At 41.8% G+C, this 21,043-nt stretch overlaps 1 protein-coding gene across 1 annotated transcript in view; it reads right to left on the bottom strand.

Annotated features, from left to right (window-relative positions):
• Positions 1-355: 355 nt before the first annotated feature.
• The window catches only part of TNFRSF11B (TNF receptor superfamily member 11b), a 72,289-nt gene continuing 51,601 nt past the window's right edge, over positions 356-21,043 (bottom strand). Inside the window, exons 3-5 of the mRNA XM_075582395.1 lie at positions 9,620-9,814; positions 7,464-7,682; positions 356-2,885 (exon numbers count right to left, since the gene is read on the bottom strand). Coding sequence (XP_075438510.1) covers positions 2,512-2,885; positions 7,464-7,682; positions 9,620-9,814 — 788 coding nt within the window. The 3' untranslated portion in view covers positions 356-2,511. The remainder of the gene's footprint in view (positions 2,886-7,463; positions 7,683-9,619; positions 9,815-21,043) is intronic.

Raw genomic sequence — 21,043 nt, 5'->3', positions numbered from 1 at the left:
GGGTTTCCCTACGCCATCTTAACATGGCCACTACAGGTTCAATAAACAACACCGAGTTATGCAGGTGTTTTCCGCTTTATTTTTCCCTAGAGTTGTAGCAAAAAATAAATCAATTTGCTGTGGCTTCAAGGAAAATGCAAGCTAGGATATTGTAAGCAATTACTAAGAAAATGAGCAGGTTTTTGTAACTATGGAGGCTCTAAACCTATAACAGGGGTTACCAAATCCAGTCCTCAAGGGCCACCACCAGGTTCCATTTCAGGCTATCCCTGCTTCAGCACAGGTGGCATAGTCTTGACTGAGCCACTTGTGCTGAAGCAGAGATATCCTTAAAACCTGACCTGTTGGGGGCCCTTGAGGACTGGAGTTGACTACTCCTGAACACATGTATGTGTCTATTATAGTCTATAGTGCAGTCTATTATACTACTGTAATACTATAGTTTTTAGTAAATGTCCGTTTGTGTTATGTTTCTGCACCGAGTAGCTTTGTTATGTTACAAAGTAACTTCATAAAGAAGATTTCCGTGTTTTATATGTTAATTGGTACATCTCAACAAACCTACACTCAAGTCAAAACACAATACTTTATATTGTAACACAGTGTTTTTCAACAGGGGTTCCCCAGGCATCCCTAAAAGGTTCTCTGTTATTTACAGGTCATTTGAAAATGGTTCCAAATACAGAAAAATTTACAATGCATCTGATCTCAGACACAGAATTACAGAGGGTAGGGGTTCCTTACAATGCATCTGAGCTCAGACACGATATTAGAGAGGGTTGGGGTTCCTTACAATGCATCTGAGCTCAGACGCGATATTAGAGATGGTTGGGGTTCCTTACAGTGCATCTGAGCTCAGACGCGCTATTAGAGAGGGTTAGGGATCCTTACAATGCATCTGATCGCAGACGCGATATTAGAGAGGGTAGGGGTTCCTTACAATGCATCTGAGCTCAGACACGATATTAGAGAGGGTTGGGGTTCCTTACAATGCATCTGAGCTCAGACGCGATATTAGAGATGGTTGGGGTTCCTTACAGTGCATCTGAGCTCAGACGCGCTATTAGAGAGGGTTAGGGATCCTTACAATGCATCTGATCGCAGACGCGATATTAGAGAGGGTTGGAGTTCCTTACAGTGCATCTGAGCTCAGACGTGATATTAGAGAGGGTTGGGGTTCCTTACAATGCATCTGATCTCAGACACGCTATTAGAGAGGGTTGGGGTCCCCTACAATGCATCTGATCTCAGACGCCCTATTAGAAAGGTTTGGGGTCCCTTACAATGCATCTGATCTCAGACGCGCTATTAGAGAGGGTTGGGATTCCACAGAATTTCACAATATAATTATAGGGTTCCTTAACCAAAAAAAGGTTGAAAACCACTGATTTAATATTATTCGAAAGCAAAACTGTAGTGTTGCTCTGATTGGAAAAATGCTGTTTCTTAAAGTTATTTTTAGGGCACTATTTTAAATAATTTGTAATTATCATGCAATTCTATTTTGTAGAATTCCAACATATTCATTGACTACAAAATCTTGCTCTAATCAAACCATTATGAGTTTATTGAAGTAGAACCTCCAATACACTTGCTCTATTAACTAGAGATGGGTGAATCTGTTGAAATTCGGTTTGTGTTATTTTTTCTTTCAGATTTTGAAGGGAAATGAAAAAAAAAATTGCGAACATGGTTAAAAATATATATACATTTTTTTTCCTTGCGGTATTTCGGCTTCAAGTGAAAGCTCTCCTTGCGAACTTGCTTATTTTTGCTACTTTCTCATTTTAGCGTAATCAAATATTTAAAAAGAAAACCCTGCCGTGGCAAATATATTCGAAAATGCACACACAAAATCCACAACATTTATGCAGCAAATTGAAATTTGGGCAAAAAATGTGCCCGTCTCTACAATGAACCACTTAGCTGCCAAAGGTGCTTGCAATGAATTTGCTTGTCACTATTTGAGGATGGCACAGCAGAGTCGTGCTTCCTTACTGCCACTGAGCATTATTTTAAACAAGCACCGATAGGTTTGGTGCATTTATGTTTGAGGTACAGAAACAGGAAAACAACACCATTCTTTTTTTTTTTTTTCTTAAATTCTACATGTACTGTTAGAATTGATTTGTATCTTCACTAACTTTATTTTTTATTTTTTTAAATACCTTATTATTTAGACATTTTACATAGTACTGATAACATACTGTATGTTTTGAGTCCCTGTTGCTACCGATGTGATTTTCGTACAGGGAATACAAATGGTTTTGAGAACGTCACAAAGAGCAACACTGACAGTTACCCAAGAGTACCCAGTAACTTAATCCCCAACCTCTACTCCTTCCGCACTGCTGCCATACAGAGAGGCTACTAAGTTCCTGACTGCTACTTATACCATAAAAACACTATAAATAAAAAGCTTATGCAGCAGATAGCAGAAGAGGATTTCAATTTCACCCTGGTAAAGATGAGATTAAACGGTCAGTTGACAAAATATAATTTAGGAATTTGTTACAAACAGGCTAATTTTGCAGGTTGTGATTGATAACCAATAATTTCTAAAAGCAATTTCTGATATAGTGTAAACATTGCAACACTGTTAAGAAATCGGACCAATTTCTTTACTCTTCTACGCAACGTTGTAGGAAGTTTTTTGGTTTTCAGAAGTTCGAGTCCTTTGATTGTATTACCTCCATTTTTAATTCTCCACAGGTTAAGAAGCTTTAGTATTTGTTTTGGTTCGTCACACATCTTCAGGGTGCTTTCTACATCGTCTTCACCTATCTTCTTTCCTGGTAAACTTTGCATTAAAGCTGTCAGGTGCTTAGCGGTCATGTTCAAGTGCCGAATGTGTTTTGCCACTCCTTTCTCACACACCTCGACATCTGCATGAAAATAAAGATCACAATAAGAATCAGCCGGGTCAAGGATAAAATGAACAACATTAACGATTTCAGTTCCAGAGGGTCTCGCTACATCCGTGGACACGGTTCCTCCACCCCTTCTGGGTTCCGGTCGCCGGAAGAGAAGTGCAGGATTTGCCCCTTCGGTGTAGCCGCGGATCGAGGGCAGCCTTTACAACATGAGCAGCTGGCCTTGATGTACAGCTTACGTCATTATGGCCACGGGGGTGGCACTTTTTATGACATACACTGTAAGTCATTAGGGCAATGAAGGGGTTAATAAAGTGAAAAATTAACAAATAAAATGTCTGTTCTCAGATTTTTGCTCGGTTTCGCTATTTTTTTTGTGAAGAGCCACATTCTATTAAAGATTCAGCTTACAGATTTATTTTCCGGATATTAAGATATTTTTATATATCAAAGTTCACGCAGTTTCAACAATAAAAAAACATTTATTGGATATACCTCACAAAAGCCCAGCTTGCCACCCAGGAAGTGAATGGACCATATTGTACAGTATTAGGCTAAGGCCGCGTCCATAGTGCAGGATACGGCGTGAGCTACATAGCTTCTGACGAAACAAACACTTGGACGCCAATGCATATGCGCACATGCGTTACAGGGAGAGGGGCGCTTCGCAATACAAACAAGTTTGAATTTCAAGCGCGACTCAGCGTCACGGAGGAGCACAGAAGCTAGAGCGTTCCACTATGGACGGGGCTTTAGAAACATTTACTAAATGCAGGTTTAGGAGCCTTTCAACTATCTCTCCTGCGACTACTCCTAAATTGGTCACCCTTTTTAAAGGTCTTTGTCTGGATGTTTTTGCCATGGATTGCTTATTTTGTGCTTCCTCACAAATTATTTTATACTGTCGGTAGTCCTGAACTTTGCATGCACTGTATTTTTGATGAATACTCCATGTATCAATGGTACATCAATAATCGCCAGACCGAAAACTATACTGTAGTTTTCTAAATCAGGGTGCAATTTCTTAAATAGTGTAGAAAAGGAAACCGTTATTTCTTGTAGAGTCAGTTTCTTCTAAACTCTCTCCTACAACGATCCACATACACAAAGATTACTCATCTATTTCTTTGTTTCCCCCCCCCCCCCCCACACATTTTTACTTTGAATAACACCCAAGGCTTGATTTCATAGGAAATTCTGTCTCTCTTTCACTGAGGAGGTGCCGCTATTTGTTTGGAGGAGGGCGGTATAATTATACCATTGTTCTAGTATTGCCTACTAACATTCACATTTATTGGGGCTCTTTGCGCTCCTTTGTTTGTTTGTTGTACATATCTTTACATTGAAGCATTTATTCGAAGGAACAGTGTACACCTTTTATCTGCCTTGATGCAATCTGTTATGTAGTTTTGGAGCGACAATCTTTATAATTTTTATGGTATGAAGTATTTCTCTGAGGGCTAGAGTGGAACAGGAATGTGCTGGAACACCGTTCCGACACTTATTTTAGTAGTCAGAACACTGTTCTGGCAGTTCTGTAAAAACTCTGCCTCCTTCACTCTAGGCCTCACCTGGGGAACGTGGGTGCAGAGCTTCTACCTGGAGGTGGTCTGAACCAGCAAATCAGGCCCGCCATAAACTAAGCCCAACTTCCTGTCTCATCTGCCTGGGTGCGCCGTCCATTACCGGTGGGGCACTGACCGTTAGAGATGGGCGAACCAGTCCAAATCTGTTTCCCGTGTCTTTTAGACCAAATCCGAGCCCCCTACCAAAATTCATCTGCAGATTGGATACTAAAAATCTGAGCGGATTAATCTTAATTACAATCTGGGTGGATTTTTAAGAATCCACACCCAGACTCCATATTAAATTCAAAATTTGTATCGCGGATTGTTAAAAATCCACACTCTCTCTCTTCCCCCTCAGATTTCATCCGAGTGTGGATTTTTAACAAGCCAGTGAATTAATTTATTAGTAGTGGAGCATGTGAGGGAGAGAATCAGGTGAGAAGGGGGAAATGTTAGGGAGGAGCAGGTAAGGAGGGGAGCATCTCTAGGGAGAAGCTGTTGAGGAGAGGACCATCTGGGGGAGAAGCAGGTGAGCAGGAGGACGTGGGGGGAGAAGCAGATGATGAGGGGAGCAGGTGGGGGAGAAGCAGGTGAGGAGGGGACCACGTGGGGAAGAATCTGGTGAGGAGGAGATCATGTGGGGGAGAAGCAAGTGTGGACGGGAGCATGTGTGGGAGAAGCAGGTATGGATGGGATGGATGTGGGGGAGAAGCAGGTGTGGACGGGAGCATGTGTGGGGTAAAAGCAGGTACGGAAGGGAACATGGGGTGAAGCAGGTGAGGAGGGGGCACGTGAAATCCTGAAATATTCTGTTTATTGTATTGATTTTTTTTGTCCCAGCAAACTGTAAACAAGGATTTTTTTAGTTGCTTTTAAAGATAGTGTTGTGAGGAAAAAAAGAGAGTTCCTGCACCTTTTTACTTTAGGACTCCAGCACTGGTTTCTATAATGTAGACGAAACAACAAAATAAATAAATAAAATCGGCCAATTATGCCACATCCTTGGTGACAGATTTATTACAGGTGCAAAAATTCATCAACAAATGTAATTTTTGCCATTTTGTTTTAGGTTCTCATTTCACAATTATTATTATTTTTTTTAAACAGCAGTCTTTTATATTGGCAAAAGTCTAATGTAATAACCAAAGTGCAATCATTATAATTTTCTATAGTGGCTTAGAAGATAAGTGAAAAGCTTTTGCATGTGGAAAAAAAGCAAATGCAAAATGGTTTATAGAGAAACCAGAATGTCTGCATATTAGTTTGTCTTTGATCACAAAATACATGTACCGTCTGTTCAACAACTACTTCCCTTTATGTCAGTTGCACATGATTTAGCTGCTTGTTAGAGTGCGACAATTCTCAACAGGTAAACTACCTGCACCAGAGAATACATTCAAGAGAAAATCATACTCAGCAAGTGAACAATCTAATAACTCATGTTAAGAATCAAAAAGATTAGTCTAGTAATATGCATAACATCTGGTTGCACATATGCTAAACAAAGATGGGGATATGTCTGGTATATACATGGAATGCCTGTTGAGATGTTACCTCTACCTGTGGATTTACAGCCTGGTTCGTTCTTTTTTCTTGGCATCCTTTCTGGAAGACGCATCTGTTGCACCTCTTAGCGCGTTTTTATATCAACCCTTCCAAAATGGCATTTGTGAAGGGTAACACAGCTAATCAAACCACTATGAAAAACATGCCGGACCGTCCAGAAACTTTACTAGAGTTTGCTCTTTACTGTAATGTTCTGAAATTGTGTTTCCTTCTAATATGCACTTTTTTGCTTAATGATTTTTGAAGCCTCCCAATGTTATATTTGGTGCATTTTTCCATAAATTCTGATTGAATTGGTCGTGCTGCAGATGGCATTAAGCTTATGAAATTTTACTTGCCAAGTACTAGCATACTGCACAAGTCATAAGGATTGGTCTACCAGGCAGGAGTAGAGATGGGCGAATCTGCCCAAATCCATTTCTCCGATTTTCGCTGATATCCGCAAAATCCTCTTCACAGTGTAAAATCCGCGAACGGATTTGGGCGGTTTCAATCCGCGCGAATTCATCAAAAACTGCCATTGGATACAACCCGTGGACGCATTTGTAGAATCCAATCCGCGGATTCAGTAATCTTTTGGCGGATTCTGACGAATTCGCCAACGGATTGGTGAATCCATGGATTGGATTCTACAAATCCGTCCACGGGTTGCGTAATCCGCGGAGTTTATTGGTAATAATAATTTTAAAATCCGCAAAACGCAAATCGCCCTCTTTGAGATTGATCTGCTGAAATCCGTGGACCAAAGGAACCGGCTGATCCGCTGCAGATCCAAATTCACCCATCTTTAGCCAGGATGTTTTAGGCCACTGATTGTTCACTGATCATTTATCATATTGAGCGCCACATACACATGGTGCTAATCCACAAGACACCTTCCAACACTAGAATATTTGTTTTCAGTTGACTTCGCAACAAGATGTCTTCTGGCATTGGAAAGTGTTTTTTGGAATAGCACCGCCTAATAAATATGGCCCAGAGTCGCCTTTTACACAGAAAATATTAGAAATGTTAGCATATGGGCTATGCGTGTTTCTTTTCACACACCTACAGGTGCGCCGACGAGTATTCTAAAACTTGCCTTGGAAAATCTGGGGCAATCACCAACAAGACCCAGGCACATGCTGGGTACATGCTGCAACATATCAGTGACATTTCTGCAGAGACTAATGGCCCATCGGATTAACACAGCAGTTGTCCCTGGCAGTCCCATTCAGTTTGAATGGGACTGCCAGGGACCCCCGCTGTTAATACGATGGGCCATTAGTCTGCAGAAATGTCACTGAAATGTTGCAGCATGTACCCAGCATGTACCTGGATCTTGTTGGTGATTGCCCCAGATTTGTTTTAGAATACTCATCTGCACTACAGTAGCTATCCAGCTATCATTACCTTCATGAATGGCATAATATTCAAAATCACATCATCTAAAACCTCCTCCTCATTCCTTACCCACCTTGAATAAGACGCTTGACAGAATCATGTTCTCTGTTCTGATTCTTCCATAATTTAAACAAGTGGAAAACCTGCTCTTGTGCATCATGGTTTTGTTTAATCCATTCTATTTGTTCTGATTTAACAATTGTGCCGGGTAAACGTTGCACAATCACAGTCAACCAGTTGGCTGGGAGGTCAATAGAAAACCGAAATAAAGCTTCTTCACAAAGTGAGACATCTAAAGAGAAAATGAGCAAAAATTGGTCTATTGATTCATTGATAAATAGGATTGTAAAACATTTACTGATATGGAATTAATTAACATAGTTTAGAAAATCAGAGGTCTTCTAAGATAAAGAGGATAAACCCAGTTTCAATCATACTGTACAATGCATTCAATATATTGAGATCGTCGAGTAACACATACTGTAGCTTGTATTTAAGGGAATGACTAGTGATGCAGCGATACTGTGGGGTATCTTCTCAAAGGTGCAAGATCGCCAATCCATGTGATCTGAAACAAAGGCCCCATTGATTTCAATCATGGAAAGGCAATCTCGGAGTTTAGAAAATATACCCTTATGTATTTCTTTTCACTGTACTATTGAGAATGAGGGGTCAATTGTTTAATCGGGAGTTTCTCCTTGATGCTGTATTTGACCAATACTGGCGGTATTATTATTTTTTTATACGTGTTGAATTGCATGAAATCATTTTGAGTAATTTTATTGCATTTCATTCTATCTGCTTTATTTCAAAATAAGCTTTCTCCTTCCAAATTAAACTAGTATTAGCACTCTGTGGGAGGGTGCACAGGATTCACATGCACAAGGAGGGCAAAGTGTTGCTATTACAATACCATGCAAAAGTAATACACGTGACATAATAAAATAACACATAGTGGAAATAAATGCTTCAGACATGAAAGTAACAATAGGAATGGGAGTCCCTCACCCCAAAATGCTTACAATCGAAGTGGTAATTAGAGAGAACTTACAGACAGAAGGAGGGTGTTATGGTAAGTGTATCTGCAAGGGATCAAGGTCAGTGCACATTAGGTGTGTAGTATCAGCCCCATGAGCTACCCATATGCTTCGTTAAAGAGATACGTTTTAAGAAAGGTACGAAAGGTGGAGAGAGAGGGTTCTAGTCAGATATTGCGGGGAAGGACATTCCAGAGGGGTGGGGCAGTCAGTAAGAAAGATTTTAGACGGGAGAGGGCTTTAGATACAAAAGGGGTAGAGAGAAGACATCCTTGACCAGAACATAAGAGTCGGGCAGGTTTATAGCGAGAAATTAGGGCTAAGATGTAAGCAGGGGCAGAAGAGTGTATAACCTTGAAAGTGAGGTGGAGAATTTTGTAAGAGATACAGAATGTAATAGGAAGCCAGGAGAGAACTTTCAGTAGGAGAGAGACGCTGAGACAGATTTAGGAGAGAGTAAAGTGATTCTGGCAGCACTGTTTAGGATAGATTGTAGGGGAGACAGGTGAAAGGCAGGAAGGCCAGACAGTAGAAGGTTACAATAGTTGAGATGGGAGAGAATGAGGGCATGCATTATACAGAGGCGACCAGATTTATTTGAGTGCGGCTAGCTCCGCAAGCCGGGGGATGCCCCGGCATGCTAGCCGCACTGGTCACGCGTCATCGACGCGCGGTCACGCGTCATCGACGCGCGGTCACGCGTCATCGGGTGCCTGCGCCCCCTGCACGTGCATCCAGGGCTCCCCGAGGGAGCCCTGGTGTCCCGCGATGTGGGGGACGGCGGCAGGGGGTTCCGGGGGACCCGGCGGACCCGGCAGCGGGAGGGAGAAAGCCCCGATCGGAGGGCGCTCCTGAGTGGCTTCGGCGCGCGCCAGGCACATCCCGGCGCGCGCCTGGTTACTGCTGCGGCCGAGACCGGGCAAATACTCGAATAAACTCGGCCGCAGCAGTAGGTTTAGCAGTAGTGGGACAGTGGAAAGGGCATATCTTTGTAATGATATGGTGGTAAAAACGGCAGGCTTTAGCTGCATTGTGAATGTGAGAGGAAAATGTGAGGGTGGTGTTAAATGTGACCCCTAGGCAGCATACTTGTGATACTGAATACCTAATACATCAAATCTTAGATTAGATGCTTTAAAATTGCATTAACAGAACCAATACATACATTTAGAATTCTTTTGATTAAATATACCTATTTCACAAGTTTCTGTTGATCCTTCTCGGTTTTCCTGGCACACAGCATCATGTACAGAGTTTCCTTCGTAAGCCACTCTAACACCCAGCTTGTTGCAATCCATATGTCTTTGACATTCTGCATTAGCTGAAGTTTCATTTGAAAACATTCCTTTAGAACATGTTTCACAAACGGTGTCACTCTCTGGTGTCCCTAGAGAAATATTAAAATGGAAATATCATCAGAGTAAAATAATGGAACCAATAAATAAATAATGCAAATGTATCAAAGTAACTTCTAATTTGCATTGTGTTGCGGTTAGGGGATGACAAAATGTGAACTCTAAGCCATGCGCATATAATAATGAGATATAACAAATTCGGAATCTGTCATTTTATGTCTTTTTATAGCCTCACAAATATAATTCTGATGTGAAAAACAAATCAGCATAACAGATGGGCATTACATTAAAGAAACACTTTGTTGTGAATTTTCTTACATAGATCTCTTGACTTTCAAGTGAGAATGACAGTGACATATTTTGCACTTCATGCTGCTCATGTAACATGTGCCTAAAATGTGCAAGGGATTTCGTTCCTTTTACCACCACGCGGCCGTTTCCTTTAGTTGGCGGATTTCAGAGGATCAATGTTAAAAAAGGGCGATTTGCATTTTGCGGATTTTTTATTATTATTCCCAGTACACTTTGCGGATTCCGCAAACCGTGGATGGATTTGTAAAATCCAACCCATGGATTCAGCAATCCTTTAGCGGATTTTTAAGAATCCGCCAACGGATTGCGGAATCTGCGGATTGGATTCTACAAATCCGTCCACGACGTTGTATCCAATGTCAGATTTTGATGAATCCGTGCGGATTGAAAGCGCTATAATCCGTTTGCGGATTTTATACTGTGAAATGGATTTTGGGTGTAACATCAGCGAAAATCTGGGAAAGGGACTTGGGTGGATTCGTCCATCTCCATTGAATTGCAGTGGTTGACAAAAACATCTTGGGGTGGATCCACAGAAGGCTGTTACTTTTGCACCTAATAACTATCATTCCTGAAATCTAGAATGGACGTTTACTTCAATTTAACAGGTATCCTCAAAGCTAATGAGATGCAAGAATGACAACCATTAATGAAAGTATTAGCATTAATAACGGGGATTTTAGTGGAGCAGAGAACCATTAACCAATACCCTACAACACCCAACTGAGTTCCCAGCACTCAATGGTAAAAAGGATATAGACAAAAAGGGATAAGCCAAATATATCTGTATTGATAAATAGAATCACCACAGAGTACACTGTCGTGAAGACAATACGATGTAATAATGTACAGACGAGCCAACGAGTATTCTAAAACTTGCCTTCAACTAGCCAGGTACATGCTGGGTACATTTCAGTGACATTTCTGCAGAGGCTAATGGCCCAACGGATTAACACAGCAGGGGTTCCTGGCAGTCCCATTCAGTTTGAATGGGACTGCCAGGGACCCCCGCTGTTAATCCGATGGGCCATTAGTCTGTCTGCAGAAATGTGTGAAATTTTGCAGCATGTACCCACCATGTACCTGGGTCTTTTTGGAGATTGCCCCAGGTTTGTTTTAGAATAATTGTCGGCACTACAGTACTATAGTAACAAATGAATAATGGAGAAACAGTGATAATGGAACATAACACAGGAACAAGTGTATATATAAATGGTGAACAATCAACAAAAATGTGGAAGGGAGGAGGGGGAAGGGAAAAGCGGGAGGAAAAAAGGGAAAATGGGAGGAAAACCAAAAGGGAAATAAGTGTGATGAAAAACAAGGGGCGCAACGTTTCGGGGTGTGAGCCCCTTCTTTTTGCTCGTTCCCACAGATCAGAAGGATCTATGGTACTTCCCTTAAACTTCCACTCAGTGCTCCTTATACAAATAAAATGTATAATACACAATGTATAGTGTAATGTCTAATTAATATAATGACACAGAGCGCAAATAAGTATATGCAGACATTTACAGAGTAACTGACATACAAACAATGTAATCTAACTGTAAGAGACGTGTTCAGAGGTATGCAATGAAGACTGTTTTAAGGTGAAATTAAAATAAGGCTTTATTGCGCCTGTTGCTTTAAACACAGCAAACATGTAAATCAGCAAACAAAATCCGCTCCACTCTGGAGTATATATACACTTGTGATCCACTTCTCTCTAACTGCATGGTTAGCCCAGCGATTCACCAGCCCAAATCATAGAGACATTCATATACTTAGATAGACATAGATAATAGTCTTAAAAGAAAAGTCTTATCTGTTAGCTGGGTTGCTGTAGGGGAAGGCTTCTTTGTTCTCCTGGTGTCCACACCCGTGTGTGATAAGGCAATGTCAGGATCCAGGTATAGAAGTATTATCCCCTGTCTCTTGTTGTCAGCTTGCAGTCTCTTTTGGCAGGCTCAAGACGTCTGTCATCTTGTTCAGCTCACTTGTGTGCTCAGGAGTCTCTCTTCCTGTCTCAGAGGCAGTCTTTTTCTAACCCCTGTAATCAGCAGGTGGTGTTAGTTAATTGCCCACCAGCAGTTAACCACCACACTGCTGGATTAGAGGCACATTTGTGAACAGGGATAAGTCCCCTGTTACATACTTCCCGTTTGTGGAAAGCTTGGGCTTGCCACGGCCAAAGCCCATCCTTCCACTCACATTCGAGATCTTTCTGTGACTTGAATGGGAGTGGATGGAGGAAGAGAACCCTCAGTTCCTCTGGGATTGGAGCCCTTTCTCCAGTTTATTCGTGTCTCCTCCCGAAGGTGCTTGAGATCAGCACTCCTCAGTTGCTCGAGTAGGACTTTTTCCAAGAATAGTCTTTTAACGGCATGCGCGGTCATGAGATTTCCCTTGCGTCGGGTGCTCCTCTTTTTTAGGCAGACTGTATGACAACAGTTGCAGAGCGTTTAAGAATAGCCCTTTGAGTTTTCCGCTCTTGAAGCGGTCTCTCTGCACTTTTTCCACTCAATGGAGTTGCTAGTTCAGCTTCTTTGGGATTGAGTTGCAATTCCAAATCCACTTCCAGAGAATGTCCCATCTTTTCAGCTTCAGCTTTTTTTGTTCCCTGTTCGGTGGCTGAAGGTTTAGCTAGTGCTTGTTTAGGTGGTTCAGACTTTGCAACCTTGTTTTTTAGGCGAGTGGTGTTCCCAGCTCTCACTGTACCCTTTTTCCTTTGGGTTTTTATGGCTGTGGGAGACTGATGCTTGGTCAGGGTCAATACTTGTCCTTGTAGTACTGTAATCTCATTCGCGAGAGATCCCTGTTTTATGAGTGCGTCTTGCAAGTCTCTTCTCAGGAAATTTATCTGCACACTTTGCTTTCTCTGAGCTTGCTTCCACATTTTCATTGTATTGTGAAGCACTGTGAATTTCTTTGCTTAGGCCACAGTTACTTGTCTCAGTTTCTGGACCTTCTTGTGCTCCCTCTTGTGTCGAGTCACCTGGGCTCTAAGCTTAGCCTCTAGCGATGCTTTGGTGATGCTCAGGGTAGCCTTCAGTTTCTCATGCTGCTTTTTGGGGACATACTGGGTAATCAGACGTTCCTGCAGCACTTTTATTTCCTTTAGGAGCCTGCAGATTGTCTTCCTGCAGAGATTGCTGCTTCTCCTCAGCATTCTGGAGGTGTGTACGCAGACCTTGCAGTTGGTTCTGCAGTCGGTGCTCTGCTTCAAACTTTTCCTCTTCCAAAAGTTCATTTATTTCTTTAAGCTCGTGCAGCTTTAAAATTTTTTCCTTGACGATGTCTGTCACATGAGATTTTTCTTCTTTCAGTCTTAAATTTTCTCTTTTTGCAGTTTCTGTAATTTTCAGGGCCTCCATGTAGTCCTCCTTCCATTTACACACATCTGCTTTGAGAATGACAGTCTCCTGGCGTAAGATTTCCTTCTCTAGGTTGAGGGTCTGAAGCTCCTTCTAAGAAACTTTGAGATCTGTATTAAGATTGAGAATAGTTTCTTTAGAATTGTCCAGCTCCTCAGCGAGACTGTGTAATTCCTTTCTGGAGACTTCCAGTTTTGTGTGGCCGCTGTTGATCTCATGCTGTGAGGCATCCAGTGCTGCGCGAAGATTGGGAACATCTTGCTGAAAGACTAATCTCCTTCAGTGCCTCCTCATACTTCCACTTCAGCTTAGCCATCATTTTATCAGATTGGCTAAGCTTTTCATCCATGGCGGTAATAGTAGCGTTTGCAGTATCTAGCTCAGTCTTGAGATCGTCCAATTCTGTCCTGGCCAAAGAGTACATCATGAGCACATTCTTCTGTAGCTCCACGTTATTTTTCAGTAGCTCTGCGTAACCATCTTTCTTCAGTTTCAATTGTTCCCGAAGCAGATCACAGTCACACCTGGCAATTTTCAGGGCTTCTTCAGGGCTGGTCAAGGGATCGTCACTCACTGGTTCTGGCTCCGCTTCCATGGGATGGTTGATTGAGGGTTCCTCACTGTTGGCACCGGACAGACACTTCTTTAGGTTACCCGACTTCTGCCTTGGGCCCTCTGGATATTTGGTCATTCGCATGACGAATCCTCCATTTTCTCTAGGCTGCAGGGCATCTCGGTCCCCCTTTTTCTCCGCGGGATCTGCAGACGTGTCTGTTCCTTCCACGGTACGTGAAGAACCGCTTTTCTTTTTTCGCCTTTTTGTTTTGGATGACTCCGTCCCCTCAGGGATACTGGGGTCTCCATCTTCATTTGAAATTTTAGCAGCTTCACTGGATCCACCATGCTTTTCTTGCAACTGTATTAGCTGATGGAAATATTCGGTGATCCGCTGCTCCCCCTCTTTCTCCTGTCGATAATATTCGTCATCATAGGGAGCAGTCTTTTCGGTTTGTACCGAGTTCAGGCACCCCCACCATTCTTGGGGTGTTTTGTGGGTGTGACTCGGTTCGGGTTCCCCGTAAGAGATGTCTTCCTCCGCATCGGACTGGAAGGGCCACTCTTCCATGGGGTAGGGTTCATTACAGGAACGCCGCATCTTGTCCTCCATTTTGGGGCTATCAGGTGTATTTTTCTTCCTGACCTCTGGAGGTGCTATTGCAGCTTTTGCCAGGGAATTTTCTAGAAAACCAGCTTGTGATAGTCCTACCGGTGGGCATATTTTGCTTGTAGAGGTCGTAGCTCTCACAGAATCTCCGTAGACTTTTTCTTTCCTCTTGTAATTTTTAAAACATTAGCTTTACTGTGCACGCATTCTTTCTAATTAGGTATACTGGATGTGCAGTTGCCAAGTTAAAACTTCTATTTGCTTTACATCATTTACTTGCTTGGTGCAATCCCTCCGCTTCAGCAAAATAATGTGGTTTTCTGCTTGAGTTCAGTAATTTTAAGTCTCATCTTTGGGTATTATGGCATTCACTCTTCACACTTTGGGTGCCTGTTTTACTCTCAAGATACATAGGCAGACTTTACTTGCAGAAAAAAATATATTCTTTGCAGTGGAATATTTCTTTCACTCCCGGCAGGGTGACTCAACACTCAGCAATTGGCTTTGAGTTACCTTTTACACAGTTTAGCAATCCCTTTTTTACCCTGTAGGGCAATTTTACACTCAACACTTGTTTGCTGAAAATTCCCCTGCTTCAGCACAGTCTTGCATCAATTTTTACACTTTTCTGCATATACTTCATTCACAGCTGGTAGTGCTATGCGGTGTGGCAGCCTTTACTTGCAGAATCAGTACCGCTCGTGGGTCACCATCTGTATTCACTGCTTCAGCACAATTTTTTTTTAAAGAAAACAATAAACAAAGCCTAGCTCCTTTCATTGGAGCGCTAACTCACTTCTTGAACCCTGACTATGGCTGGAAGGCAAAGCCCCTATTTCAACAGCCATATTACACTTTATTGTGATAGGCAAGTAAGGTTTACCTTCTTTAGCACAGTCTCTCTCTCTCCTCGGGGAAAAGAGTCCATCTGTGGTTTTGTGGCTTTCTTCAGTGCAGTGTAGATTTCCTGCCTGGATGTGTATCCTTTTAATTCTGATCTCTGCTGCAGGTGAATCTTTGTTTTTGTTGCTCAGGCTGTTTGTAAAACTGTATGCAGGCAAAAAGCACAAAAAAATTTCACAGGCAATCTCCGGGGCTCCTTTTAACTTCAAGGGCCACCTCTGACACCATATGTAAGAGACGTGTTCAGAGGTATGCAATGGAGACTGTTTTAAGGTGAAATTAAAATAAGGCTTTATTGCGCCTGTTGCTTTAAACACAGCAAACATGTAAATCAGCAAACAAAATCTGCTCCACTCTGGAGTATATATACACTTGTGATCCAGTTCTCTCTAACTGCATGGTTAGCCCAGCGATTCACCAGCCCAAATCATAGAGACATTCATATACTTAGATAGACATAGATAATAGTCTTAAAAGAAAGGTCTTATCTGTTAGCTGTGTTGCTGTAGCGGAAGGCTTCTTTGTTCTCCTGGTGTCCACACCCGTGTGTGAAAAGGCAATGTCAGGATCCAGGTATAGAAGTACTATCCCCTGTGTCTTGTTGTCAGCTTGCAGTCTCTTTTGGCAGGCTCAAGACGTCTGTCTCCTTGTTCAGCTCACTTGTGTGCTCAGGAGTCTCTCTTCCTGTCTCAGAGGCAGGCTTTTTCTAATCCCTGTAATCAGCCAGGTGGTGTTAGTTAATTGCCTACCAGCAGTTAACCACCACACTGCTGGATTAGAGGCACATTTGTGAACAGGGATAAATCCCATGTTACACTAACACTACCAATATCCAGTAAAGAAATGCTTATGCAAAAATAATCCCTTCATCCTATCAGGAGGACTTAAATCCCATAAAGGGTAACATTGTAGAGTGAATCAAGCATGTCTAGCAGAGTAAGCCAAGGACAAGGTACAGTATATCACGAGTTCTCAGTAAACAATACGCGTCCTAGGAGCCCCGGGGTGGTCTGGAAAGGGACCAGACCACCCCAGGACTCCTAGGACATGTATTGTTTATCAAGAACTCATGTTGAACTGCTTGTTTTTTACAACATTTTATTAGAAACACTAACAAAAGTAGTACAAACCTAACATAAAACGTTCCTCATGTATTAAGGCTTAATCCATATTATGTATAATTAATTGTTTGAAATGAATATTGATGGATTGCATCACGATGAATACCCGATTGATACCATTTGAATTGAAACAGGATGTTGTGTATTTACAGATCTAGTAAATTTTACTGCTTGAGACAGCATGTTCTGCTGAGATATTCTGTGATATTCTGCGTTATCACTGCCATTGAATCCTGTGGAAACGCTGTGATATTCTGCATTAAAATGCAATATTCTGCATTATCAGTGGGTAAAATAAAGCTTGCTACAGTACATCTGAATGTGTTTAGTATTATTTATAATCGCCATACTGTGAAAATAATACATTTTGTTAACCTATGTAATTAAACATACTGTATGTGCTACTTCATAACAACCTAAGTATGTGCTAACAATATAAACAGACTATTATTATACCAGGTTTAACTTGGTGAACAATTTTGATGCATTTTCTCCTTTTTTGATGAACAACAACATTCTTTTTAGTACATATTATCAACATCTGCACACCTAGTGTGTTTCATCTCTATGCACCAAAGACAATGAATAAACATATTTTTTATGCTGTGGCACAGATCAAGAAATTTCAGGTACATAGACGTACAGAAAAGCAATTTTAAATTAGATTTTTGTGTGCCAAGTTTGGCCCTATAAAGTCATTTGTGATGCTTAATACATAGGCCTCTTTAACACTCCGGACAGTAAAGGATATCTAGAAGGACTAGTACAGTGGTACACTCGGTGCTTTTAAAGAGGATGAAGCCAGTTTGAATCCTACTGTACAATATATTCAATTATTTAATATAGTGAGAAGTGAAGTAAAACACAGCTTCTATTTAAGTGAATGGCATATGATGCAGCAATAATGTGTATTAACTTGTTTTTCACTATAGTGAGAGAAACCACAGAAAAGAAAAGACAGAGCACATCAAGGTTATTCAATAGATTTATAGTAGGTAAAAACAATATCCAAACTTACAATTTAGTACACTTTGTATGTACAGTATGTATGTCTTTATTTATATCGCGCCATTAGTGTACATAGCGCTTCACAGCAGTAATACACGTGACAATCCTATAAATAACAAATAATACAAATAACAGATCATGGGAATTAGTGCTTCAGGCATAAAAGTATCATTTTGGAAGAAGAGTCCCTGCTCCGAGAAGCTTACAATCCAATTGGTAGGTAGGGAGAACGTACAGAGACAGTAGGAGGGAGTTCTGGTAAGTGCGTCTGCAGGGGGCCAAGCTGTATGTATCATGTGTCTAGTATTATCCACTATGCTACTCATATGCTTCTTTATGCAAGTGTGTCTTAAGGTGGTCTTAAAGGTGGATAGAGAGGGTGCTGTCGGGTATTGAGGGGAAGGGCATCCCAGAGGTGCGGGGCAGTAAGTGAGAAAGGTTTAAGGCGGGAGAGGGCTTTAGATACAAAGGGGGTAGAGAGAAGGCATCCTTGAGCAGAATGCAAGAGTTGGGATGGTGCATAGCGAGAAATTAGGGCTGAGACGTAAGGAGGAGCAGAAGAGTGTACAGCTTTAAAGATGAGGAGGAGAATTGAGTGTGAGATGCGGGATTTGATAGAAAGCCAGGAGAGTGATTTCAGCAGGGGAAACACTGAGACAGATTTAGGAAAGAGTAGAGTGATTCTGGCAGCAGCGCTTAGGATAGATTGTAGGGGAGAAAGGGGAGAGGCAGGAAGGCCGGACAGCAGGAGTTAATCGAGACGGGAGAGAATGAGTGCCTGAGTCAGAGTTTTAGCAGTCGAACAACAGAGGAAAGGGTGTATCTTTGTAAAGGAAAAGCGACAGGTTTTAGAAACGTTTCGAATGTGAGTGGAGAATGTGAGAGAGGACTCGAGTGTGACCCCTAGGCAGCGTGCTTGGGCTACTTGGTGAATGATAGTACTTCCAACAGTAATGTGGAAGGAGGTAGTAGGGCCAGATTTGGCAGGAAGTATGAGGAGCTCGGGTTTTGCCATGTTAAGTTTAAGTCGGCGTAGGGCCATCCAGAATGATATCGCAGAGAGACATTCAGAAACTTTGGTCTGTACAGCAGGTTTAAGTCGGGGGTTGAAAATTAAATTTGATTGTCATCAGCATAGAGGTGATATTTAAACCCAAGAGATGTGATTAGGTCACCTAGAGAAAGTGTGTACAGGGAAAAGAGAAGAGGTCCCAGGACAGAGCCCTGTGGTACCCCCACAGAGAAATCAATAGAGAAGGAGGATGTGTTAGCAGAAGAGACACTGAAAGTACGATGGGAGAGGTAAGAGGAGATCCAGGATAGAGCTTTGTTCCAAATAACAAGAGTATGGAGAATGTGAAGGAGAAGAGGGTGGTCCACAGTGTCAAATGCTGCAGAGAGGTCGAGTAATACTGTATGAGCAGGGTGTAATGACCTCTGTCTTTGGCAGCATGGAGCTCATTAGTTATTTTAGTGAGGGCTGTTTCAGTCGAGTGAGCAGTGCGAAAGCCAGATTGTAGAGGCTCTAGGAGAGAATAGGGGTTGAGAAAGTGGAGCAAGCGAGAGAAGACAAGACGTTCAAGGAGTTTAGAGGCAAAAGGCAGGCGGGAGACAGGTCGATAGTTAGAAAGACAGGTAGGGTCAAGCTTGCTGCTTTTGAGTAATGGTATAACTGTTGCATGTTTGAAGGAGGAGGGAAAGGTACCAGAGTAGAGTGAGGAGTTAAAAATGTGTGAGAGTGTAGGGATTATAGTAGGAACAAGAGGTTTTAGAAGATGCGAGAGAATGGGGTAAGAGAGCAAATAGTAGAGGGAGAGGAGGAGATCAGCAGTGACATAATCATCTGAGACAGCGGAAAACTGTATTACAACTTAGGCTCAAATCGGAAGTCCTGCATGCACAATGGCATTTACAGTGGTCCGTATCACCGCTACAGCAGCAAAAACCAAAAACAGGAAACTGCTGGAATAGTAACATCTCAGAAACAATCCCTGGGCGTTTCACACATGCATTAACTGTACTGACTATGGAGCTTAACGTAGCAATCTCTTTCTCAGACCAAAGTGGAGTAATGGCAGTGGCATTATGTTCTACAGGGGAAATATAGGTGATTAACAACATTTTTATACAAATTAAACAAGTAAAAGTATAAGTATTACATCATCTTTAAACTTGTAATGTCTTCAAAGCAATAATTTATTGAATCTTCACCTTTATTCCAAGCTGCTGTTTTCTCTAAATAGATGCTCATTGAAGGGGTCTATCAGTCATGTTGGTCCCCGAAAGAGTAAGATACTTTGTGGCTGTGTTACCTTTTAATGAAGCAACAAATAATTTGTACAAGGTTGTCTTGGGCATAAGCTTTCGAGACTGCGGAGATCACTTCATCAGATGTGATCTCTAAACTGACATGGGAGGCTTAAATGCATAACAAATTAGATTAACCACAGAAGGGGTCTTCCTCTGAATTTCGCGTTTAAATGATTAGCATAATGTAGTTGAGATATTGTCATCTGGTTTATACGTTCATGAATCAGGTGTTGAGAGGATAAGTATCATGAGGCAGGGGGTCCTCAGGTATGAAGTGTTAACAAGCGAGTAGCTGCTCTAATACAAAAGGAAACACAGACCCACAGTGCTCTCATGGTCATCACCTACAATAATATATTACCACCACTGAAGGACCACTGATCACTGAAGAAGCTGAGACACTCAGAAATATATTCACTGAACCACCCATCACAGTCAGTAAGCAACCTACCAATCTCTCTAACCTGCTTATCAGATACAGGTTGCCATCTAGGGATACATCTGCTACAGCTACTTTGCAGGTTTCACATTTCTTCTTGAGGTTGTGCAAACACATTTCTACAGAAACTACAATCCACACAGCACATTGAGTAACCATAAAAGTAAAATGATCATTTACCAGCAAATTAAGAAATGTAGTATATATTATCCAATGTATGAAATGCCCTAATATGAATGAGAAAGCTTACACAAAAGGATGTACCATCACAGAAACACCATTTCTGACCCTAACGCCAGAACAGCTGGTCAACACTGTACTCTACCCAGACATTCTACTTCAGATTTATCTGTATTAGTTCTTAGAATTAACTTCACCAACATTTAGGACAGAAGAACATGGAAACTGAAATACATCTGTAGCCATGCATAATAATGACTGCATACATCTTCCCTGTTGGCAGTAAGTCCTGGTAAATACAGGTCTGCCAACGGGAGTTATGGAGGTTTTCCCTCACACCCTTGTGTGGTGCCCTGTGTAAGGAAGGGAGTGGCTGTATGCTCTGAGTCCCTGGATAGTGACCTCAGAGATGCGCCTGCCCCCTGGAGTATAAAGGGCACAACACTGACAGTTAGTGTTGTTGTTGG

This window comes from Ascaphus truei, chromosome 2, assembly GCF_040206685.1.
Source record: "Ascaphus truei isolate aAscTru1 chromosome 2, aAscTru1.hap1, whole genome shotgun sequence".
Taxonomy (NCBI): Eukaryota; Metazoa; Chordata; class Amphibia; order Anura; family Ascaphidae; genus Ascaphus; species Ascaphus truei.
This window is presented reverse-complemented; position numbering and strand designations above follow the sequence as displayed.